Below are 24,280 nucleotides of genomic sequence, written 5' to 3' on the forward strand. Positions count from 1 at the left end.
ACAGCTGTAGAAACACAAAGACATTTAGGAAAACATCCTAAACGGGACTAAGGTGATGAGAATGTTGCGGCGGGGGGGGGGGGGGGGGGGGGGGAGCCCTGACTTAAATTCCCCCAATGCATTCCCATTCCCTGCCCATATTTTTAAAGCTTTGAACTGTATAAGCTTAATGCAGGGTGTCTCCATGTCCTGCAGAGAGCTTGACAGACATAAGCTCTCTGACTTTGTCTTTTAATTTTCCTGCCGAACTTTCAAAGCCTTTTTCAGTCTTAGTTTCTTGCATTTGTAACTGCTGGAACTCCTACTCATGGCCAGTGTCATTCTCTTCTCCAAATATGAGAACTTGAATAGCCCTGACCCAAATTCCTGGCTCTTTTAAGATCCTTAGCATCTGGCTCCTCTCTTGGTCTATTTCACCGAGTAGACGGCTTCCTCTTGTCCCCTTTAAATGGGGTTTCCCTCCCCTCTCATCCACTCAATGAAAATGACCCCCAGGTATGTCTCTAACCTAATTTTTCTTCTGAGCTCAATTCTGGCTTTACCTTTTGCGTTCCTCCATCAGTCTAACTCATTCATAAATAACCACTCTCTACCAGTGCAAGCCACAAACCTTGATTACACCCTTTATCTCAAGTTTCACATCCAATCAAACCACAAAGCCCTACTGATTCTATCTCTAAAATAAATCCCTCATCTACTCACATCTCTCCATGTCCACCACTGTTCACACTGTCCAGTGTCACCCACCAGATGCCTGCAGTATCCTCACCTGTCTTGGTGTTTCTCCTCTTGCTTTCCTACAGTCTATGCTCCACAGACGCCAGTTATCTTTTAAAATTAATTCACAGATATTTATTATCTTATCTGATTTATTTGCCATTGTATTCCCATTACCCTAAACTGGCCCAGAACTTAGAAGGTGCTCAATAAATAGAGAAATGACTATTGGACAACCATATCTGCATTTCCTATCTGTGTCTAAATCTTAAGCCCAAAGGGAAAATATTTTCTCCCCAAAAGTTCCAATTCTTAAATGTATCTATGTTCCAGTCACCTAGACATGAAACCTATGGAATCATGTTTCATTCCTCTCATATACATTCAATACATTATTAAATCATGAAAGATTTTTATGTCCACCATTTTTTTCCACATCCGTTTCTTTGCTTTCAATTACCATGGCTTCCACTTATTAACTGAACCGTTACAGTAGTTTCCTAATGCATACTTCCGTTTGTATTCTTATACACCAGTATTTCTAAACAGCAGCTGATTTATTAAAAAATCACAAACTTCTCTGGCTTTTTTTCTTAAATGCAGAGTACCTTATCTTGGCATCCATGGCTCTCCAAATCCCGACCTTCACTCCTACTTCATTCCTACACCTGCCCCAAGCTCTAGTTAAATGGGACTATTCACTGTTTTCTGAACAGGCTTGACTGTATTTCATTCCCAGTGATCAGCGTCCAGCACATACTGGCTCAATGCTTGAACACTTGGTTGGTGAAATCCTCTCATCCTAAAAGGTTCACCTTAAGCACCACTTTCCTCATAAAGATTTTAATTGCCCTTATCCAGATGTCTTTCTCCCTCCTTTTAGTTCTTATGGCACTTAAACCTTCCACTGCTGTGTGCCATGGTCATTTTAAATATCTCCTTTCCTCCAGGAGGTTGTAAGCTAGTCGTTTGTTTCTTACTTTGCTTTTGTACCTGTTGTAGTTTATCTAGCAAAATGCCCTGCACACCAGTTTACTCCATACATATTTGTTGACTTCAACCTCTGTAATTCTAACTCTGGAATTTCTACTGTAATTCTCTATTAATCTTTTCCTTGTTGAAGAAAAACTTCCCATTAGGATTTACCAGATTGCAAATATTCAGGGCTGGTGGCTAGGGGAATGAGACACAGACCAACGTCCTGCCCCACACTTCTCACCAAAATGTCAGGCTGCCTCTTGTTCTTATGGTCATTGGTTAAGAGCAAAAGCACATTGTCAGGGGTTATAAAATAATAAAAAATGGTTTATCTTTATAGCATATTCAGCCCATGAACTAGCGCACAGAGAGGATAGGATTGTAGAGGAGGTAACTGGGCCACGGCACCTGAGACCCCTCCATGAAGGCAGAGGTGTGCAGGCCCAGCCTGATTCCCAGGGAGTGCGGGGAAGGGAGGCAACATGACCATCCGCAGTGCCTAGGGTTCTGCTGGGCAGCCACTGGGTAATATGCACTTTCAGCTCAGATTCCAGAGAGAAAAAGGTTCCCGAGTTACCAGAAAAGTGAAAAAGAATATACATGCTGTGGGGGAAGAGGGGGGAGTGGCGGCAGAGTTAGTTGTCCTAAGTGCTCTGCCAGGCTCTCTGCACAGGGTGGAGGGAGCAGTCCTGAGTCTCACCGTGGATTCTGTGCGGGCTGGAGGAAAGAAGGGGTAAGCACAATCAACTCTGTGATCTGAGGGGAAAGGATGAATTTTCAAAGAAGCCACTGGGAACAGAACAGAGGATAGGCGCATCCCTGGATTCTCCTTTACCCACCCTTCTCCATCCCTGCTGTCGGGACTGTCCACTAGTTACTCGGGAGACCCAGGCTGACGCTCCTCTGCAACTTCAGACCGATCACTTAACCCAAGTCTCAAAGGGGCCTCTTGTCTTCCCACATGACCCAAAGGACTCGCAGTCCAGGAAACCAAAGAATAGTTTCATCAATAAATCAATTTATTTAAAAGAATATGTTACAATTAATTACACTAAGTGACATTACCAAACAATTTAGAGTGGTTAACTCTAGAACAAGGAATGAAAGAAACACTGTTAGCCATTATGTGTATATTTTCTCTTCACATTTCTTAAATCACAAATAAAAAATACAAGATACTGCAGTGAAAATACAATCGGAGTTTCTCTCAAATAAATTAAAAGGGTGCATGGCCTGGGGAGAACTAAAGCCCAGCTCACTGTCTTAAAAGCAGGGGCATGATATAAAACTGGTGTCCAAGTTTAGCAGTTGGCCAAGGGCTCCCACCCCATACCACTCCCCTTGTCAATTCTGACCCTCCCCAGAGCCCTAAGCTTCCCCCACACCCTAAGTTATTGCTGAGGACTGAGCTGATGCTGTCCCAGTGTGAACGAGGCCTGGCGTGCCATGCCCAGGTTTCAGGGGGGGAAGGAAGGAGGTGGCACGGGAGGGTAGGGAGCCGAGGAAGCAGACTCATCGCTTCTAATATCTCTCTCTCAGTGTTCAACCTCATCAGCCTCCCTTCAAGAGGAACGTAATGTGACACAATAAAGGTGGTGAAGGAACCTCTCAATGTGTTGGGGTTCAAAAGATCAAATGGTTTTGACTCCAGAATCAAACCAGTCAATTAGTATGATGGAGAGAAAGAAGGGCACAGTATTTTCTCCATCTGTGGAGATTTCATGTTAATTAGGATACAGTCCCTTTTAAGAAAATTCCTTCCTCGGAGCCAGGCCCATAAGCTGGCAAATTCTGAGATGAAAGAGTGAAGTGTCACCTCTTGTCAATGCCCTGTTGTGCTGCTCCACGCATTTAGTTTGGAGCTACAGAGGGGACAACCCAAAGCTACTGGCCTGGAATGGGTAACTAAAGGATGAAACTAGAGGGACCAGGCATGGAGATGCTGGTAAGTTTTCCAATTCCTCCCTGAGAGCTCTGTACAGGCCTGGGGCTGCCCTGAGCACAAGCACATCTGCACCTGTGCCGTGCACAGATCTAGGGAAAGAGGAGGGCAGAAGAACGGAGAACTTCTAGAATAAAAACATGAACGGGGAGCTCAAAGCATGGTCCAAGGGAAACTTTCTTCAGGGATGGGGTTCCCAAAGCCTACACTTTCTCCTGAACCCTACAAAGGCTTGAGCTTTTGCCCCAGGAATACAGATACTGAAAGTAGAGAAGACAACGGGAGATGAGGAAGACTCTACTGGTCTGCTGAGGTGGAAGGGGGGGGTGTCCTCCCCTTTCCAAGAGACACACTGTAAAAGACTGGTAGAAGCCTCTCTGGGCAGAACCTAGGGTTAAGAAGAGTAGGGATTAGAGGAAGGAAGTTTGGAGTTAGGGGAAAGGGAAAGTCACACCTAACACTGCTTCATGCAAAGGGCTTGATGCTGCGGACTCCTCAGCCATGGCGGTCTCTGCCTCCATCAGGAGGCCTGTGATGGGCGGAAGGGGAAAAGGAACTGACCTCTAGGGTCTCCCTTCTTCCCCGCTTCTTGCCTTAGCGGAGTGTTCTGTTAGTGGAACAGCCTCCAGTAGGAGCTACTCCTAAAGAGATTCTGCCATCAGGCCAACCAGCTACAGGGCCCCTCACCCACTCTCCACAGAGCCCCAAAAGGATGCCATGCCAGCAGGGAACCAGCGGCACCCACCGCTGTACCAGGGCTCCATATCCTTAGGGCATCCCTCATATGTCTCAAATTCGGAGGCCAGCATGTGGCCCATCATCTGGACTCTGGGATTTGTTCATTCCTCTCCCACTATGAGAGAGTAGGGACGAATTGTTGCTACTTTTATAAGTTTGGACAAAGCTGGCACCAAAATGCTCTTTAGCATCTTGGAACAGGAAATCAAAGTATCTTCTTTCCAGAGTCCTTGGGCTCAGTATTAAATTTGTTTAAGCCGAAAAAAACAAAGGAGCCAATCTTAAGTCAGAGCCTTTGAATCATGGATCACTCACTCTCTGTAACTTTAAATAATGAGCATTCTTAATCTTTTGCATTCTTGATTCCACCTGGGTTTGAAGAAGGGGAGGACAGGATGTCCTGTTTGATCCTGCACTCCACTGGGATAAGCAGCTGCCAGGATAAAGTAAGAGAGAAAGAAAAATGGCCTCACAATGATCTGTAAATACAAGTTACAAAAAGAAACGGCAAACATCCCAACACTGCTCAGTTGGAGTGACCCCAACCAAGCATGACTGCTTTACCTGTCATGGTAAAGCAAAGAATGCTACCCTAGGAAGGTTTTTGCTTGAAAGGTGGAGAAGGGTAAAAGAAAAGGAGGCTCAAAGCTGTGCTTCTGTTACATCTGAGCCAGACTTAGTGCTTCCAATGCAATGACTCTAGAGCCTCGGGGCTGAGAATGGGGTCCTACCCATCAGCCTGGCATCTGACCCTGGCTGGGATGGAGCTCTCAGGTCTCAATGGGGAAACTGCACGGTCAGAGGAGGAGCTGTTTAGGGGACCAAAAGGTCTTTCTTCAGTCTCCAATTTAAAAGTTGAGATCCAACCCAACCCAAAGCATATTCCTGTTGCTTCTTCCAGGATCCTCAGCTGGCTTAGTGGAGCTATGGTTTGGTTGGCACAGACCACTGACCTATTCCAACTTTCCCCAAGGCTTTAAAGATATTGTCACTGCTATTTAAGGAAGTCACAGAGAATGTAATAGCTATGGGTGGTTACTGATCAGGAATGGAGTAGGGAAAAGCTTATGTACACAGGGCATTGCCTGCCTTTCTTTCCCCTACATAAGTCCAACTTTTGGGCCTAAAGGTATCAACATTGACTCTGATTCCTACCACTGTCTCTGTTCAGAAAAGGCAGGAAATACGTCATTGCTATCACGAGGTGTTTCAGGTTCCTGAGGCCTCGTCCTCCTAAGCCCATTCTCGCTCCCACTCTAGGCCAGCTGAGAAAGCAGACAAGGGGCCCCAGGGAAGTAGGAAGGAGGTGTAGAATGTGGCTAGAAAGCCATGAGTTGGAGAGAGACAGATGGACCAGGAAAACTGTCCTGGAATCAAGAGGTCACACCAAGTCTTTAGACTCTCTCTGCAGATCTTGCTGCCTTGCTGCCCTTTAGAAACACACCTTTTCCGCCTCCCCCCACCCCCCCACGGCACCCTCTTATAAGATAAAGAAACTATGCTCCTTGCTCCTCAGACTCTATGACAACCCAAAAGCAAGAATCTGTACTCAGTACAATAAGGGAGACAAAAAATCCAAGCAGGTTGTAAACTTTTCGAGTCCTTCATGAGGAGAGGTATTTTCCCTATAAAATTTTTTTTTCCTTTTTAAAGTTTGTTTCAAAATAAAGAGAGCAAGAGAGAGGTCATGAATCCTAGTGAAAGGTGTGTAAAAACACAAGCTAAAAAAGGTACTGCCATCAATATGAAATTTTAAAAGAAATATATATATATGTATATACGTGCAGCTAATTTGTGTATATATAATTTTTACATACATACATATATATGCCTGAACAGTGCAAATGGATGGAGTTCATTGTTCCAGTTTTAAAAATATAGTACAAGGAGAGTCTGTTGGTATGAGGCCCAGGGTGAAAGGACAAAGATACCTTTGGCAAGTTGGTTGGGCTTATTTCTTTTCCCGTCTTACTCAGTTGACTCATGGTGCTGACCAATCTCTTGTTTTCTACAGCTCAATTCCAGAGACATGAAATTCAGAGGGGGTTATTAATAATATTTAGTTTAGGGCTTTTGAATATAATGCTTTTTTTTCCTTTTTCTCTTCTTTTGTGTTAATGGTTACTCTGTCTGACATGGGAGATGAAAGGGCTAAGAAGATGAGGGTGGAGAGAAGCGGGCGGATAAGGAAAGGCTAGGTGGCCACATCCCTCTGCTGTGACCTCACCATCTGGAAAATGTTCTGAAAGGAAAAAAAGAAGAGTTATTGGGAAGTCTGAGGTGTCTACATACCCTCCCATCTGGAGACAGCCCCTCAAACAAAAACCAACAGAAAATGTACAACTGGATGACTAATTCTAATTGGCCCCTTCCCCTAATATAAATTCCCACCTAAACTTATAGCCTTCCAGGGCAGGGAGGGACCTGGGATACTAAATATCTGGTTTAGCCTCCCCATTCTGCAGATGAGAAAACTGAGATCAAGGGAGGGTGATATGCCCAAAATCAGAGAGAGAAAAAGCCAGGATAGAACTCAGATCTGGTTGGCTGAGCCCAGGCTTTACCTTCTGAACCTCTGAAATATTTTCTTCAAGAATAAGTAGCAAATTATTCAGAATCTTCCAAATTCTGCTTTGGCGCTGGCACATATAGACAGCAGCAACGCAATAGCAAAAATCTTACAATCGCTACGCATTCTTGGTGAGCCTAGACAGACTATCATGAGCCACTCTGGCCAGAATGGCTCTAACTGAAGACCACTGCCCTTCCGGAGTAAGAGAGACTAGATGAAAAACAGGTGTGGGAGGGTCCATGAAACCCTGCAAGATGGAACAGTCTATAACCAATGTCCAGCCTCTAGACAGGGGAAGAAGCAGGACTCTTTCCGCACAGACTGCTCACCCTCCAGAGGCTGCCCTCTCTGGAAGAACGTCCTGTCCCAGGGATAACCTGTCCCTAACTAATTTCATAGAAAGGCATATGTGTGGGTCGGTCTTTGAACACAGGACTATAAATGAGAAAGTCAATTCAAGAATTGGTGAGAATTACCTCTTTTCTCCACTTGAGCTCACAGAACACCCTCTCGAAGCATTCATGCATATAATTGAACTGGAAAAAAAAAGTAGCAATACACTCACTCACTTCAAGCCAGGCACCACGGGTGCAAGCCTACAAACTCCTGCCCCCAGCACGCCCCCTTCCAAACTTGCTGGGCTAGAGAGAAACCCTGACGGGCGCTGTGCGACCAAAGCCACCCGCATGTTACTAGTCTCCAACTCCTTCTGGTGGCAACTGTGAGTCAGGCGAATGTGAAATTACCAATCATAATGGGGCCTAAAGGAAAGACTGGACGAATCTGGGGCTCTAGGATTTACACAGGTTCAGATCTCAGACAGATCTGCTTCTGAATCACTCCCCATCTGTACATCCAGATTAAGGAGAACTTTAAACCCAAGCTACCCTTCCCAAGTATGTGCCCTCATCCACCACTCACATATGGTGTGAAGATTTTAACCCATCGAGGCTTCTTCTCTCCTCGTGCATATTCAAAGCAGAAGGCCATTCCTTCTTCATCAGTGTCCCATCGCTGCATCTCATCCCACTCAAATGCTATTACCTGGTTCTGCACGACAAAGATCAAGGGTGTCAGGCTTTTGAGACGGAGAGTCTGAGAGCTCTGGGGGGCTTAGATGAGGTGATTCTGCACCATTTTAAGGAAAGGACTGGGACAAGAGAATGGAAGTCAGTAGCGGAAGCCAATGGAGTTGAGGAACAGTATGGAGCCAGTGCCTAGTTATGCACCCCAGTCAAAACACAGCTTTAGTTTCTCCCCAAGAACTAAAGCACAGCAAGTGAGTGAGTGTCCAAGTGTCCCCAGTGCTCCGAGCCCTACACCCTGCCCTCCCCCAGCTCCAGGCTGAACTCTCACCTCCAGCTGTCCCTCCTCAGTGCAGGCGTGCAGTTTAAAGTGCGTGATGCTGATGGCTGTGATAACATGCCCCTTCCTCCTAGAATCACAGGCACAGTGGGGGAAGATGATTTCATTGTAGCCTTCACAGGTTCTCAGCATGTTGAGATACTAGGAAGAAAAGGAAGGGAAGAGTGTTACTATGGAACTAGACCACAGTGGAGAGCTGCCGAGATGGTGTAAGAAGAGAAGGAGCAAAGGGAATTTGCTCACTCAGCAACCTGAAGGCCTCGCCTTCGGTCTCAGACCTATCCCTAAGCTGGGACAAAGACTCTGACACATCCTTTATTCCACTTCCAACTTCTAGACACCCCCTTTCTTTCCTTACTTACAACAAATAAACAAATGAAGCCAGAAGGAACTCAGATTTCTATTTAGTCTGGCTCTCTACTTTCACTGTACCTAAAAGATGGGGGTCTAATTTATCCTTATAATTAAGGAAAGGGAATTAATGTTTCTCCCTGTCTCTCCTCTAATCAAAAGTTACAATAATCTCAGTGATCATGATTAAGCTTCCCCAAATCATAAATTCATAAAACGTTAAAACTGACAGAGATCCTATAAGCTAGTCATCTTACAGAAATCCAAGTGGTTGTAAGATTTGCCTGAGGTTGGTGGCAATAAGTGGCACAACCAGGTGAGGACCCAGGTTTAATGTCCAGGCCAGAGCTCCTTTCGCTACCACCAACTAGCCCCCAAAGCAGCACCACTGTCCCCAGGTACCACTGCAGCCCCCTCGCCCCTCCCAGTATATGTCTCCTTAAAAACATCTGGACCAAAACTAAGAGGCGTAGATGGCTCTCTGAGCACAGTGTTACAGGACTACTCTACGGGTGCCTCCTGTGGTGACTCAGAGCTGTAATTACCCCAGAAAAACATGTTTTCTTAAACTTAATCTATACTTGTGGATGCAAATTCATTGTAAGGGGGGCCTTTTGATGAGGTTACTTGAGCTAAGGTATGGTCCAGAATGGGTCTTAATCCTATAACTTGAGTCCTTTATAACCAGAATGAAACCCAGACAGGCGAAAAGCCACAGAAGGAAAAAGCTGAAATTCAACAAAACCCATAAAAGAGTACAGCGGCCAGGAGAGGCTGCCACATGCACTGCCACGTACAGAGAAGCCATGGACCAAGGGCACTGGCAGCCAGGCCCGGGATGCCACAGCTGTCAGGGAGAAAACCTGGCTTTGATGATGCCTGGAGGTGGTTTTTTTCCTGGCCTCAAAACTGTAAATCACTAAATTCCCACTGTGTAAGCCATCCTTTGGCATGTTATTTGCTAGAGAAGCCCAGGAAACTAAAACACCTCTGAGCTACTAAATTTAACTCAGTTCTTTGTCCCTTCCCCTCTACAGTTAAGAAGTTCTCTCTTTTACCCAGTTCACTATTTTGAATTAAGAGGGGCGAGAGTCAAAAAAGAAGAGTGAAAAGGAGATTAGAAGAGAAACAAGGAAAGGAAGATAATAGGAAAAAATTAAGAGATTGCCTGGGACACAAGCAAAGAGCCTCGAGCCTCCCCATTCCCAATTGTATGTCACACAAGAAGAGAAGAACACTGGTGATCTGTGCAAAGTGCTAGAGAGAAGACAAAGGCACAATACCATAGCTGATTTCAACTAGACGGGCAGGGATATTAGCATGCACTGCGGAGTTACCTCCTGTCTTACCAAGAGAGGAGAAAAGAAGGGACAAAGGCACACGTGAAAAAAAAAACACGAGGCAACTGATGGCTCTGGTAGCAATAAGTGGCACCTAAACTACTGCTACTGCTGCTTGAAAAAACTGAAGGGCTGGGGGTAGGGGGGCAGAAAAAAAAAGTCACATCACATGATTCATTCTCCACTGTGTATTTCTGTTTAAGTAAATTAATCAAAAGCGCTGTGAAGATATAAAATTATAAATGGGCAGCAAGAACACAGGGGCTGAGTCAGTTTAGAAAGGGGCTCCAAGTGCCATAATACTTCCTTCACATCATTTTTCTTCCCTCATTTCTCCCTTTTTCCATCATCCTACGTCACCCTTCTTTTAAGTTCAATCTTCTTAAATCAGTGGTAAATGAGGATACTGTTTAATCCTGCAACTGACACTCTGAACAAAGCAGAAACCCCGGACTACAAAACACTGGTAAACACGACAGGGAGTGGGTGATGCAGAAGCGGAGGGAATGCCTCTGGGTTGTAGCGAGCAGCAAAGATTGGTACAGGACACAGTACCCAAAGCAGGGTTTAGGAGCTTGGGCCCAGCTGCCCTGGGCTGCCCCCTGGCCCCTCACTTCCTAACTGGGGTCATCTAGGACACAGTTGCTTGAACTCAGAAAATTACCTCATCGCAGGAGCATTAGTTTCCTCTTCTACAAAACAGAAAATAACAGTACCTCCCTCATATAGCTATCTGTGAACTTTAAGTAAAATATTTAGCATATTACTTAGTGCATAATTAGGAAGTTAATAAATGACAGCTTAAAAAGTAATTTTAATAGCCCCATTATCAAAGTATCAGTGGCAGAGAGAGTTCACATAGAGTTGAGAGGCTACTCTGGAGGTTGCTCTTATGCAAGCTTAGATTTTACTACCTATCATAACCTGCCAACCCCCAACCAGGACCATTCCAGCCAATCCTAAAGAACACCTAGGGTAATATATAAGATTCCACAAGGGTTCCATGCACTAGAGTAACTTTCCAGAAACCTGCAACCTCCAGATGGGTCTCTGTTCCAGATAAGTCCTGAAACCTAGAGGGCCCAGCCTCTCTAGAACATCAGCTAGTTCCATCTCCCTACCCCACATTAGTGACAGACCCTTCCAATCGCAAAAATTTAGAATCACCATAGCCCAAACAACTCCAATGAGAGGTATGGAAAGATCAAAAGTGATGGTGGAGTTATACACAGAACGCGGTACTTAACAAACGAATATGAATGCTGAATCATTAATATCTCTTTTAGTCTCCAGTATTTTAGAGCAGCTAGAAGCAAAAACCTAAAATTGTGAAATTGTAACCCATGTCAAGCTCTGAAATATGTTCTACAACTAATTGTTGTGCAGTGCTTTGAAATTTACTGCTTTTTTTTTTGTATATATGTTATCGTTCACAAAAAAAAAAGAAGGAAAAAAAAGTCAACTGTGATGATAAAAAAATATTTAAGCCCTCTACCCTCCTGTATTCTGGAGTAGCCAGAAGGAAAAATCTGAGAGGATAGTATGGTACCCCATGACAAACTCTGGGATCTGTCCTGTAACTACTTGTTGAAGAGTGCTTTGAAAACTATTGCTTTTTTATTTCCTTGCTTTGTATATATGTTATACTGTATAACAAAAAAGCTAAAAGAAACCAACAAAAAAAGCACCATCACCCCCAGCCTGCTCACAACGGGGACTAAGACGCCTCAGGGCTTGGGGTTCAGGGCCCCACCACAGCTGGGGAAAGGCAACAGGAACTAACAACTTCCCAGTGGCCCACACTAGGCCAGAGAATATAGCATGGGACATTTAAAACATGCCCAGTATTCAGCAAGGCAGGTAAATACAGAAATACAACGGTTATTAAAGCGCAGACTCAGCACTTAATAACAGCAGAAAGCTTAGGGTAGTGGGGCGAGGTCCATTCTGCAGCATGCTCTGCTCCCCAACAGCCTGCCCAGGGTCCCACCAGGTCTAACTGAAATAAGGGCTAGAAAACACGTTGGAAGCCAACTTTCCCAAACACCTAGAGTAGTGATTCTGATGAAAGTTTCAAAAATCACCAGAGTTCTTTTTTTTGTTTTTTAACAATAGACTGTTTTTTCTTTTTTGTGAAAAATAACATACATACACAAAAGTAATAAATTTCAAAGCACAGTACAACAATCAGTTGTAGAACAGATTTCAGAGTTTGGTATGGGTTATAATTCCACAGTTACAGGTTTTTACTTTCTAGCTGCTCTAAGAAACTAGAGACTAAAAGAAATATCAGTTTAATGATTCTGCACTCATATTCGTGTGTTAAGCCTGAACTTCTTCTCTGTATAACTCCACCATGAGAGTGCTTTTTAAAATTTAGAATTCCTAGGTCCTACCACCAGAGATTGATGCTTCATAAATATGGGGTAGGGTCCAGAAAATAGCATTTTCTTTTAATTTTTATTTTTTACAATATGAACATTCTTTTTTTCATCACATAGTTGTATATTCATCATCATGATCATTTCTTAGAACATTTGTATCAATTCAGAAAAAGAAATAAAAAGAAAACAGAAAAAAAATTCATTACCATACCCCTTACCCCTCCCTTTCACTGATCACTAGCATTTCAATCAACTAAATTTATTTTGACATTTGTTCCCCCTCCTATTTATTTATTTTTCATCCATATGTTTTACTCAACTGTCCATAAGGTAGATAAAGGAAGCATCAGACACAAGGTTTTCACAATCACACAGTCACACTGTGAAAGCTGTATCATTATATAATCAATGATATAAGAAACATCTTCAAGAAATGTGGCTACTGGAACACAGCTCTACATTTTCAGGCAGTTCCCTACAGCCTGTCACATCTTAACTAAAAAAGTGATATCTATTTAATGCGTAAGAATAACCTCCAGGATAACCTCTCCACTCTGTTTGGAATCTCCTAGCCATTGACACTTTGCCTCATTTCACTCTTCCCCTTCTTGGTCGAGAAGGTTTTCTCACTCCCTTGATGCCGAGTCCCAGCTCATTCTAGGGTTTTTCTCAATCCCTTGATGCTGAGTCTCAGTCCATTCTAGGATTTCTGTCCCGTTGCCAGGAAGGTCCACACCCCTGGGAGTCATGTCCCACATAGATGGGGGGTGGGGGGGGGTGAGTTTGCTTGTCATGTTGACTGGCAGAGAGAGAGGCCACATCTGAGCAACAAAAGAGATTTTCTTGGGGTGACTCTTAGGCCTAATTTTAAATAGGCTTAGCCTATCCTTTGCAGGGTTAAGTTTCATATGAACTTAATCCCAAGACTGAGGGCTCAGCCTATTGCTTTGGTTGTCCCCACTGCTTGTAAGAATATCAAGAATTCTCCACTTGGGGAAGTTGAATTTTCCCTCTTTCTCACCATTCCCCAAAGGGAACTTTGCAAATACATTTCTATTCCCTGTTCAAATCCTTCTGGGATTTACTAAGGCATCACTCTGGACAAACCTACGAAATTTCATGCCCTACTCAAGGTTCCATGTACTTATGGTGTTTGATTAAGCTGTCCCCATAAAGAAACCAGCGTTTTAAACAGGCTTCACAGGTGATTCTCACGGAGGTGGCTGGTGACCACACTCTGAGAAACACTGACTTTCCACACGGCCTTGTGTTACGTCGTTAAAAAATGATGTTGAAAAACACTAATGTAGAAACTCCTTGATTGTCAGTTCAACAAGGGCAAATTCAGGCCACTCCTCTTGAAATATAATTTACACTTGTCTATCGTTTGTGTGAATGTAAAAAAAAAAAAAGCCTCTGGTACCACCTATTCTCAACCACCCAAATTCGAGACTCACTCTAATTCTAAATAAGTACAAAAACCTGTTATTGTCACATTGTGTATTACAAACTATGGCAAAGATATGAGCTGTCCTCTGTGTTTGAAGATTTGGAGAACAAGGGAACCTTATAGGAAGCTTATTTATCTACCAGACCCGTGGAGCATTTGTCAAGACTCTACTTGACAGCTGGATGGCGGACATTCCCAAACCCAAACCAAGAAATGCTGTTGAAATGCTGAAGGTCTCAGAGTGATTTAGCAACTGCTCAGATGAAGACTCAGTGCCCTGAAGCCCTGAGTTAGTAGGTTACCCTGGTAACCAACTGAGGCACTACAGCTAACAGGGCCAAGACCTCCGGGCTCTACAGAGACCCCTGCACTGGAAGCTCCAGGGTGCTGGTCATGAACACGGGCCATGTCAGTATCTTTGAAATCTGATACTTCAGTACACCAAAATTAAAACTCTGATGGACTTTTCTTTGAAATCTGATCACAGTATTATGTGTTAACACACATATTTTGGCAGTAGGTTTTCAAGGCAGTAGAATTCTAAAAGGTTTAAGCACATTTTACACTCAATTCCAGTGACCCACGGGAAAACACGTCAGCCACAGTCTAATTCTTAACTGGGTAATTACAAGGTATAAAATTGAGTCCTTAAATGTGGTTTAATAATAGCTTATTGAGCTTGTAAAATTCAGATTTTCTCAATTTTGCCCAGAAAATCTCTAACCCATTTATTACTCTAGCACCTTGCACTGTGCCTGGCACATATTGGGGCTCAACAAATATTTTTTGTTAAATACATGTATAAAAGTGCGTCTGGAATATTGCATGTGTAAAGAAACAATATGTAGTTCACACTAGTATACCAGAAGTCTTTATGAAATTACTTTTCATAACAAAACAAATTCACACACAAAAAAACAAGTGACTCATCAGAATCATTACCAAAGCAATTACTATCTTGTGTGAGATCAGTAAAAATTATAATTGCATCAAAGGACAAGAGGCTAAACAAGCTGTGGTATAGACATACTACACTGTGCTGCTGTAAGACAGAACAAAGTCACGAAGCACGTAACAACATGGATGAACCATGAGGACATTCTGCTGAGTGAAATTAGCCAGAAACAAAAGATAAATACTGTATGGTCTCACTGATATGAACTGAAAATAATGAATGAACTTTGAGAGTTAAAGTTAAGAACACAGGTTATCAGGAGACAGAAAGAGGGTAGAGATCGGGCATTTGGTGCTAAAGGAATACAAAATGCGCAACAGGACTGAATGCAAAAATTCACAAACGGACAGTACGATACTCCATGACTGCAGCATGACAAGTACACTGAATGCGGCTGAGTGTGACTGCGATAGAGGGAGAAGGCTGAGGGAACGCATGACACCAGAAGGAAAGGCAGAGGATAAAGACTGATGGTGATGAAATGTGCAAACATAAAAATGTTTTTGCATGAGGGAGAACAAATGAATGTCAACAAGGTAAGATATTGAAAATGGATGGTATTCAGGAAAAAGTATAATTAATGTAAGCTAGGGGCTTTGGTCAACAGTAACCTTGTAATATGCTTCCACTGAATATAACAAAGGCATTATGCCAAAACTAAATGTCAACAAGTGGGGGGGCATGGGAGAGGGGTATTGATTCTCTGTGGAAAAAAAGGAAATGTCTTCATAAATAGGCATAAATAGGCGAAGGTATGTCTATTTACTTAGGTTAGATTTATGATGTGTGAATAAAATGGGGTAAAAATGAACAGAAAGAAACAAGTGCTAAAGATAACGTGGAGAAAGAGATGTACCTAGTCACTGTTGCAGTGAAGCTGAGAGGTGCAGCCCCTTGGAGGGCAGGGTGGTGGGTCCACAGGAGGCTAGGGGTGGGGTTGCCATAAGATCCTGCAACCCCACCGCTAGGTATATACCTAGAGGAACTGAGTGGGGACAGGAATGGACATTTGCACACTGGTGTCTATGGTGGCAGTGTTCCCAGTTCACAATGGATGGAGGTGGCCTAAGGGTACAACGACTGAAGAATGGAAGGGGGAACTGTGGTGTACACATACAATGAACTACCAAGTGGCTGCAAGAAGGAAAGAAGTTGTGAGGCAACTAGGTGTATGAACCTTAAGGAGAGTAGGTTGAATGAAATGTCAGAAACAGAAAGACAAATATTATCATGCCTCACTCTTAAGGACTAACTGTAACATACAAACTCAGAGAATTGAAGTCGAGAGCATGGGTTATCAGGTTGGGGCCTACTGTAAAGGTTCCCAGATTGTAAGCACTTACAGCAGTCACATATATTTAGGAGTTGTAAAGGATATTTTGAAATTCTAAGATACTGAGCTGTCTGTGATAACCTGGTCGTTCCCTGAAACTTCGGGTATTTATGTGTCACCTGAGACTCAGAGTTGGAGCACTGAATCTATGAAAGTCAGTATTATCCCATTCAGCTATTGTTTAAAAAGCTGAAAAAGTGATCAGACTTCGACTAGAGATATGAATGAAGCTGATCTGGATAGGACAAAGGGTAAATCAGAATACTGGGTAAAGGTTGATATGGTCCATATTTTCAAACTTCAACCTCTGTGTGAGACCAAAAGGACAGATGTTTATTTGGTGCAAAATTTATATTTTGGGGAGTACATTATCTAAATTAACTTGTTGGTCAGTTTACTTGAATGCCAAAAGTATATGGAATCTTGAATAGGGCATGAGATCTTCTTGGTTTGTCCAGGTTAGTGTGATGTCCAGACATATCCCAGAGTAATTTGGGCAGAAAACAAAAAAGTATTTGCAAAGTTCCCTTAGGGTACTGGGGAAAAAGGAGGAAATATTAAAATTCCACATCTGGGGAATTCCTGATATTCTCAAAAGCAGTGGGGACAACCAATTCAACAGGCCGAGCCCTCAATTTTGGGGCTTGCACCTACAAAGTTTATTCCTGCAAAGGAGAAGCTAAGCCTACTTATAATTATGCCTAAGAGTCACCCCCAGAGAACCTCTTTTGTTGCTCAGATGGCCTCTCTCTCTAAGCTGATCTGGCAGGTGAACTCATTGCCCTCCCCGCTACGTTGAACATGACTCCCAGAACTGTAACTCTCTCTAGCAATGTGGGACCTGGCTCCTGGGATGAGCTGGGACCTGACATCATGGAATTGAGAAAGCCTTCTTGACCAAAAGGAGGAAGAGAGAAATGAGACAAAATAATGTCTCAGTGGCTGAGAGATTTCAAACAGAGTCAAGAGATTATCCTGGAAGTTATTCTTATGCATTGTATAAATACCCTTTTTTAGTTTATGGTGTATTGGACTGGCTAGAGGGAAGTATCTGAAACTGCTGAGCTATGTTCCAGCAGCCTTGATTCCAGAACATTGGAGGCTAGAAGGAATATGTATTTTTTTAATCATTTTTTCCCTTTTTTTATGAAAAATAACATATATACAAAAAAAAAAAAAACAATAAATTTCCAAGCACAGCACAACAATTAGTTGTAGAACAGATTTCAGAGTTTGGTATGGGTTACAATTTCACAATTTTAGATATTTACTTCTAGCTGCTCTAAGATACTGGAGACTAAAAGAAATATCAGTATAATGATTCCATATTCATACTCATTTGTTAAACCCTACCTTCTCTGTATAACCCCACCATCACCTTTGATCGTTCTCCTACTCTTTAGGGGTATTTGGGCTATTCCCATTCTACCTTTTTCATGTTGGAAGGGCTGTCAATAATATGAGGTAGGGGGATGGAACTAGCTGATGTTCTGGAGAGGCTGGGCCATCTAGGTTTCAGGATTTATCTGGTCCAGGGACCCACATGGAGGTTGTAGGTTTCTAGAAAGTTACCCTAGTGCATGGAACCTTTGTAGAATCTTATATATTGGCCTTGGTGTTCTTTAGGATCGGCTGGAATAGTTCTAGTTGGGGTTTGGCAAGTTATGATAGGTAGCAAGGTCTAACTGAAGCTTGCGTAGGAACAACCTCCAGAGTAGCCTCATGACTCCGTCTGAACTCTCTCTGCCACTGAAACCTTATTAGTTACACTTCTTTTCCCTCCTCTGGGCAGGATGGCATTGTTGATCCAACAGTGCCAGGGCAAGACTCACCCCTGGGGGTCATCTACTACACCACCAGGGAGACTTTCAACCCTGGATGTCATGTGTCATGTGGAGGGGAGGGCAATGGTTCCACTTGCAGAGTTGGGCTTAGAGAGAGTGAGGCCACACTAGCCTTGGTTCTTGAAGAAGACTGTATAACTATATAGCTATTACAGCATGACTGTGTGATTGTGAAAACCTCGTGTCTGACGCTTCTTTTATCCAGGGTTTGGACAGATGAGCAAAAAAATTAGGATAAAACATAAAAAATGACAGGGAGAGATAAAGGGTAAAAATTGGGAAGACTGAAATACTGGTGGTCAATGAGAGGGAGGGGAAAGGCATATGGCAATGTATAAATTTTTGCTTTTTCTTTTTTATTTCTTTTTCTGGAGTGATGCAAATGTTCTAAAAATGATCATGGTGAAGAATGCACAAGTATGTGATGATACTATGGGCCACTGATTGTATAATATGGTTGGACTCTCTATATGTGGATATTTCTCAATAAAAATTTTAAAAAAGATTAACTGGAAAAAGTCCAACTATATATGAATGAGCTGAGAGAGAAATTTAAAGATGCTTTAAAATGAGTGAATGTTTACATAGGTTTTTTTCACAAATTTTATTTTTGACAATTTCCATCCCTGCATTTATTTTAAATACAAATTGAAAACTAACTTTTAACATTTAAGGAACACTCTAGACCACTCTGTCCGATAGAATGTTCTGCAAAGATGAAAATGTTCTACATATCTGCACTGTCCAATACGGTATCTTCTAGCCACACATGGCTAGTCAGCAAATGAAATATGGCCAATACAACTGAGGAACTGGATTTTAAATTCTCCTCAATTTAAATTAATACAAATTTAAATAGCCACATGTGGCTAGTTGCTAGTGAATAAAGCAGCACAGCTCTAGGACATCATACTAACTAAAAGCACTACTGACACAGTAAAAATCAATGATTTTGCTATTGCTAAATCACAACTAAAATAATTTCTGATGTTAAAAATCTAAATAACAGTTCTTACAGAATTTTATCTTTATCAGAGTGTAATGTTTTCACATCTTCTGTGTTAGCAAATTTTGTGTTTCTCAAAAAGAACACTTTGAAAAAAAGAATACTGTTCGGGTATTATTAATAATAAATATACCTACGTATAACAACACAACTCTTTACGTGCTAAATGGAAGACACAATGGGCTTTGCATCACAGTCTATATTCTCTTCCTTGTTCTATTTAAGTAAGGCAAGGACCAGGGTACAACAACCCTCAAACACGACTGGAGCAACAGCTTTCAGAACGAGCAGGAGCACTCGGTTCCAGGAGAGAGAACCTACCATGACCATCTTCCTCTGTTCATGCAGCTTCTGCAGCTGGTAGGACTTCTCGTCTGCTTTAATGTAACCTCTCTTCACATCGTCCACAGCCTGCACCAGGACAGAGGCAAGGAAGAAAGGAATGCAAAAGTCACTGTCATGCAGGTCCTTACTAAAAATAAAGAGAGACAGATTCAGTTCCAGAATAAACAACTCATCCATCTGAGCCCCCCCCTCTTCAGGGAGCCCGGCCGTGTCTGCCTGTGCTCAAGGACGGCTGTGGCTCTGGAGGGACCTGGCCTCTGGTGTGAGGCTTACCTGGGGTCGGTACGCACACACGCACAACCTGGGGACAACAAAACACAGCGTGGCGCTTCACTAAAGTACGCACACACGCACAACCTGGGGACAACTAAACACAGCGTGGCGCTTCACTAAAATACGCACACACGCACAACCTGGGGACAACAAAACACAGCGTGGCGCTTCACTAAAGTACGCACACACGCACAACCTGGGGACAACTAAACACAGCGTGGCGCTTCACTAAAGTACGCACACACGCACAACCTGGGGACAACTAAACACAGCGTGGCGCTTCACTAAAGTACGCACACACGCACAACCTGGGGACAACAAAACACAGCGTGGCGCTTCACTAAAGTACGCACACACGCACAACCTGGGGACAACAAAACACAGCGTGGCGCTTCACTAAAGTACGCACACACACATAATCTGGGAATAACGGTCAGTACGCACACATACACAATCTGGGAACAACAAAACACAGCATGGTACTTCACTAAAGGCAATGTAACGACATGGCAGAAAGGGGCAGTACAGACAGTAAGAACAAAACAGTTAGGACAGAAAAGCTTAGGGCTAATTACACTTCTCAGGGGAGCCTTGGGTGGCCCCAGAAGGATCTGCCGAGTAAGAGAAACTGTGAGCTGAAGGCAGCAAATAGGAATGGGTTGAATTTCTCCATCTTCAGGAGATAGATTCACCTCATTTGAATAGAGGGCACATGTTTGGGGACAGATGATGTTGGATGTGTAGGATAACAACAGATTATGAAGGATCCTAAAAGGCAGACACAGGAATTGAGACTTGAGATAGACAAAAAAAAATACATTAAAAAAAAATTTTTTTTTTTTTAAAGTTTGATTTGTACTTGAGTAGGGAATGAATTAAGTTGAGGAGAGAATGGAATAAGGAAGGGCAACGATGCTGTGGCACCTGAAGCATGAAATAAAATGAGGCCTACTACTAAGGTAGTAGAAACTAGAAGAAAGGAAGTGACAAATATGAGACCATGAATGGAAAAAAAAAAACCCAAAAGGACTTGATGCAGGCACAAACATATTCACACATAATATGCTAACTATAAATTATATAAGTAATTACATATAAATATATAATATATGTTATATAATACATATAAACATATAATTATATATATTAAATTAAATAATTTAAATAACGATTCAGCCCCTGGATCAGCTCTGTGTATCTGTGCACCCTTCCCTGCCTCACTCTGACCATTCCCTATCCCAAGAAAAACTTAAGAAGTGTAATGGAAGGCAAAACTGAGCTCTGGGAGAAACAAAGAGCCACATGCCCAGCTGCCCAGGCACTCGGACGGTGCCCGGGCCGCCTGCGCTTTGGGACTCGCTCAAATAATTTCTCAGCAGGCAGCTGGCCTGGGCCCCTGACCTGTGGTTTTATTTCAGAATGAGTGTGGGCCATCACATTAGGCAATTCTACTTTAATTTCCATAAGTTCCACTTTAGTGAGAAGATTACTTCCTCACTTAAGGTAGACGTCACCTCCCGTGCTTTTTTGGGGGGACGTGCAGGGTCTGGGAACACGTGGCGCCAGGATTCCAGCACCGAGCCCCCGCACACCCTCCCAGGGTGTCTTAAGGGCAAACGCGTGTCTTGGGAATACACCCAGGGGCACCACGTAAGGCACTTCGACCCTCTGCGCCTGTAGAGCAGGAATAATACTCATCTGTGAGTGGACCGGGAGATAACAAATGTTAAGGCTTTTATAAAGTATATATAAATATTCAAAGCAGCATAAACAAACACCATCATTGACATCACTGTTATGAGTGTCCCTAGTTGTTCAGCTCTTCCAAGAACCACAGACGGCGGGCACTGCCAGCCCGGGACTGCCTTGATGCAGGACTAGCCGGCACCCCCCCGCCCTGGCCACCTTGGGGCCCACTCAGGCACAGAGGGGACAGCCACAGAGGGGCGGCTCAACAAGAACTGCCTTGCCATGTTCCCAAGAACAGGATTATTCTGTTATTTAGCACCAAAAGAATTTGCTGCTCCAAGGCAAATTTAAACCAAGTGTTGCAGAGCTGGGGTGGGGGGTGGGGTAAGGAGGGAAAGGAAGGGAAGAACCATCACGTATCTATCTATCCAGTTTCTCAGGTAACCTGAAGTGCTATTTATCTAGCTAAGGGAAAAGGTTTGCAATTCATTTTCTGATAATCAAATAAAAAAATACATTTTTGTTTTTTTCATATCCCCAATACCTGGAACTGTGCCTGACTCATAATAGCACGTCAACATTTCCCAAGAGCAGATGTGGTGTGCTAGTGTTAGAGTGATGGTCTGTTCTAGAAACTAAATAAGCTATTTTCACATGAGGAATAAAAATGTTCTCCTCTTCCTACATTTCTAATCCAGATTATATTGCCTGACTACTCCTGAGTAGAAAACATAAATACTACCACAGAAAATTCCTTCATTTCTGTGCATTTTCATTCCTTTACAAGATACACAGCTAAAAAAAAAAAGTTATTAAAGGGCTCAAAATAAAAACAGCAGTCTCCTTGTCCCAGGGCCTTATTCCAGAGGCAACAACTTTTAAGTACTTTAAGCACGTACCTCCCTCCATAACTCTATATATGTTTACTCTGATCCTTCCTGACATCAATTTAAACGTTGTTGAGTTGCCTGTTAAAACTATTAGGTTTTAACCTACCACTTCCCCTTCTCCCAACCTCTCAACAAAAAGCTACTCAATACTCAATATTTACACTAAGTATGTAAACATGGCTCACAAGTAAACCATTATTGTACTATGACATCTTTTCTTGTATAATTTATTTTTGTTTTTCCCAATATTAACTGCCTCTTGTTTCTTTTAATAACTCCCTTGTATCTATCAGCAGTTCTTCTCCCAGAATAACAGAACACCAAGATGACAACCATAAACGTCTACGCTCTCAATCAAGGAGCTCCAAAGTACCTGGGACAAGGGTTAGCAAATGCGAAGAGAGCAATACACGTTTCAATAGTAACAGTGGGAGACTTCAGTACACCACTCTCCTCTATAGACAGAGCAGCCAGACAGAGGACCAGCAAGGAAATAGAGAACTTGAACAATATGATAAACGAATTAGACCTAACAGACACATATAGGTCATTATACCCCAGAACAATAGGATATACCCTCTTCTCTAGTGCTCGTGCAAAGTTCTCCAGGATAGATCATATGCTGGGTCACAAAACAGCTCTTTATAAATTTAAAAAGACTGAAATTATTCAAAGCACTTTCACTGATTACAACGGAATGAAGCTAGAAATCAATACTCACCAAAGAACCAGAACTTTCACAAATATATGGAGATGAAATAACTCACTCTTAAACAACTAGTGGGTCAAAGAAGAAATTGCTAGACAAATTGGTAAATATCTGGAGACAAAAGAAAATGAGAACACAATGTATCGGAACTTATGGGATGCAGCAAAGGCAGTGTGAAGGGGAAAATCTATTGCCCTAAAAGCCTCTATTAAAAAATAAGAAAGAGGGAGGCCAAGATGGCGGCTTAGCAAGGTGCGCACATCTTAGTTTCTCCTCCAGAACAACTACTAAATAACCAGAAACAGTGCAGAACAGCTCCCAGGGCCACGGCAGGGACCGGACACACAGTGTACCCCAGTCTGGATTGGCTGGTCCGGCTGTGAGAATCCGCTGTGGTGAGCTCCCCGAGCAGCGCGTGCTTCCCCGGGCCGCGGCGGCTGGCGGCCAGCACCCCTCCCTCCCTCCTTCCCGGATGGGCTGGGAGTCTCGGAGAGGCGAGTTTCCCAAGCCGCAGCGGCCAGCGGCTGACACCCCTCCCTCACGGGCGGCTTCCCTGACCAGCTACGAGTCTCGGATTGGCGAGTTCCCCAGGCCGCGGCGGCCGGCGCCCCTCCCCCACTGGCGGCTTCCCGGTCCGGCAGCGGGTCTCAGATCGCCAGTTTCCAAAGCCGCGGCTGGTGACTGGCGCCCCTCCCCCACAGGCGGCTACCCGGAGGGAAAGGAAAGAGTCTCCAAACAGTAGCGGGGACTGAGCCCAACCAAACACCAATAGTGGCGTTAATGGACAAATTCTGACTACTAGAAGTAGGCCCCCAGCTCAGGCGAAACTGATCAAAGCGGAAGTCGCCTATTGGGCTAAAAAAAGAGGAAAGGGGGCGAAACAGAGCCTTCTGCGGCTGTTTCCACGGAGGCTTGGTGCCTATGGGCTCAGCGCTGGGATTACACAGGTTGCAACTGCCCCAAACTCAGAAACAGGCTGCTTTCAGGGCTCTCTACCACGTGAACCTTCCCCACGGGAGGGGTGAAACACAACTCAGGTGGAGTCCCTCTCTCAGGGACTTCAGATCCCAGGATTTCGCAATTTGAAGCCATTAAAACCAGTCTAGAAACTTTCCTCTGTCTCCACCACACACACAGCAGGGAGAGCCTTTCAACTTTCAAAGTTAAAGGAGCCACAACATCTTTTGCTGGTGGGACCCACAGACAGACAAGTGCCACGTACTGGGCAGGATAAGAAAAACAGAGCCCAGAGACTTCACAGGAAAGTCTTTCAACCTGCTGGGTCTCACACTCAGGGAAATCTGATTAAATGTCCAGACACCAGCAAAAAATAACAAATCACACCAGGAAAACTGAAGATATGGCCCAGTCAAAGGAACAAACCAATAGTTCAAATGAG

The 24,280-nt window shown here is 43.4% G+C and overlaps 1 protein-coding gene across 3 annotated transcripts in view; it reads right to left on the reverse strand.

Annotated features, from left to right (window-relative positions):
* Window positions 1–2,693: 2,693 nt before the first annotated feature.
* The window catches only part of SNX27 (sorting nexin 27), a 141,765-nt gene continuing 120,178 nt past the window's right edge, over window positions 2,694–24,280 (reverse strand). For all 3 annotated transcript variants that reach the window (XM_077156003.1, XM_077156001.1, XM_077156002.1), the window contains 5 exons: window positions 19,297–19,386; window positions 8,304–8,453; window positions 7,869–7,997; window positions 7,424–7,483; window positions 2,694–6,617 (listed from right to left, as the gene is read on the reverse strand). In XM_077156003.1, coding sequence (XP_077012118.1) covers window positions 6,570–6,617; window positions 7,424–7,483; window positions 7,869–7,997; window positions 8,304–8,453; window positions 19,297–19,386 — 477 coding nt within the window. In that variant the 3' untranslated portion in view covers window positions 2,694–6,569. The remainder of the gene's footprint in view (window positions 6,618–7,423; window positions 7,484–7,868; window positions 7,998–8,303; window positions 8,454–19,296; window positions 19,387–24,280) is intronic.

This window comes from Tamandua tetradactyla, chromosome 4, assembly GCF_023851605.1.
Source record: "Tamandua tetradactyla isolate mTamTet1 chromosome 4, mTamTet1.pri, whole genome shotgun sequence".
Taxonomy (NCBI): Eukaryota; Metazoa; Chordata; class Mammalia; order Pilosa; family Myrmecophagidae; genus Tamandua; species Tamandua tetradactyla.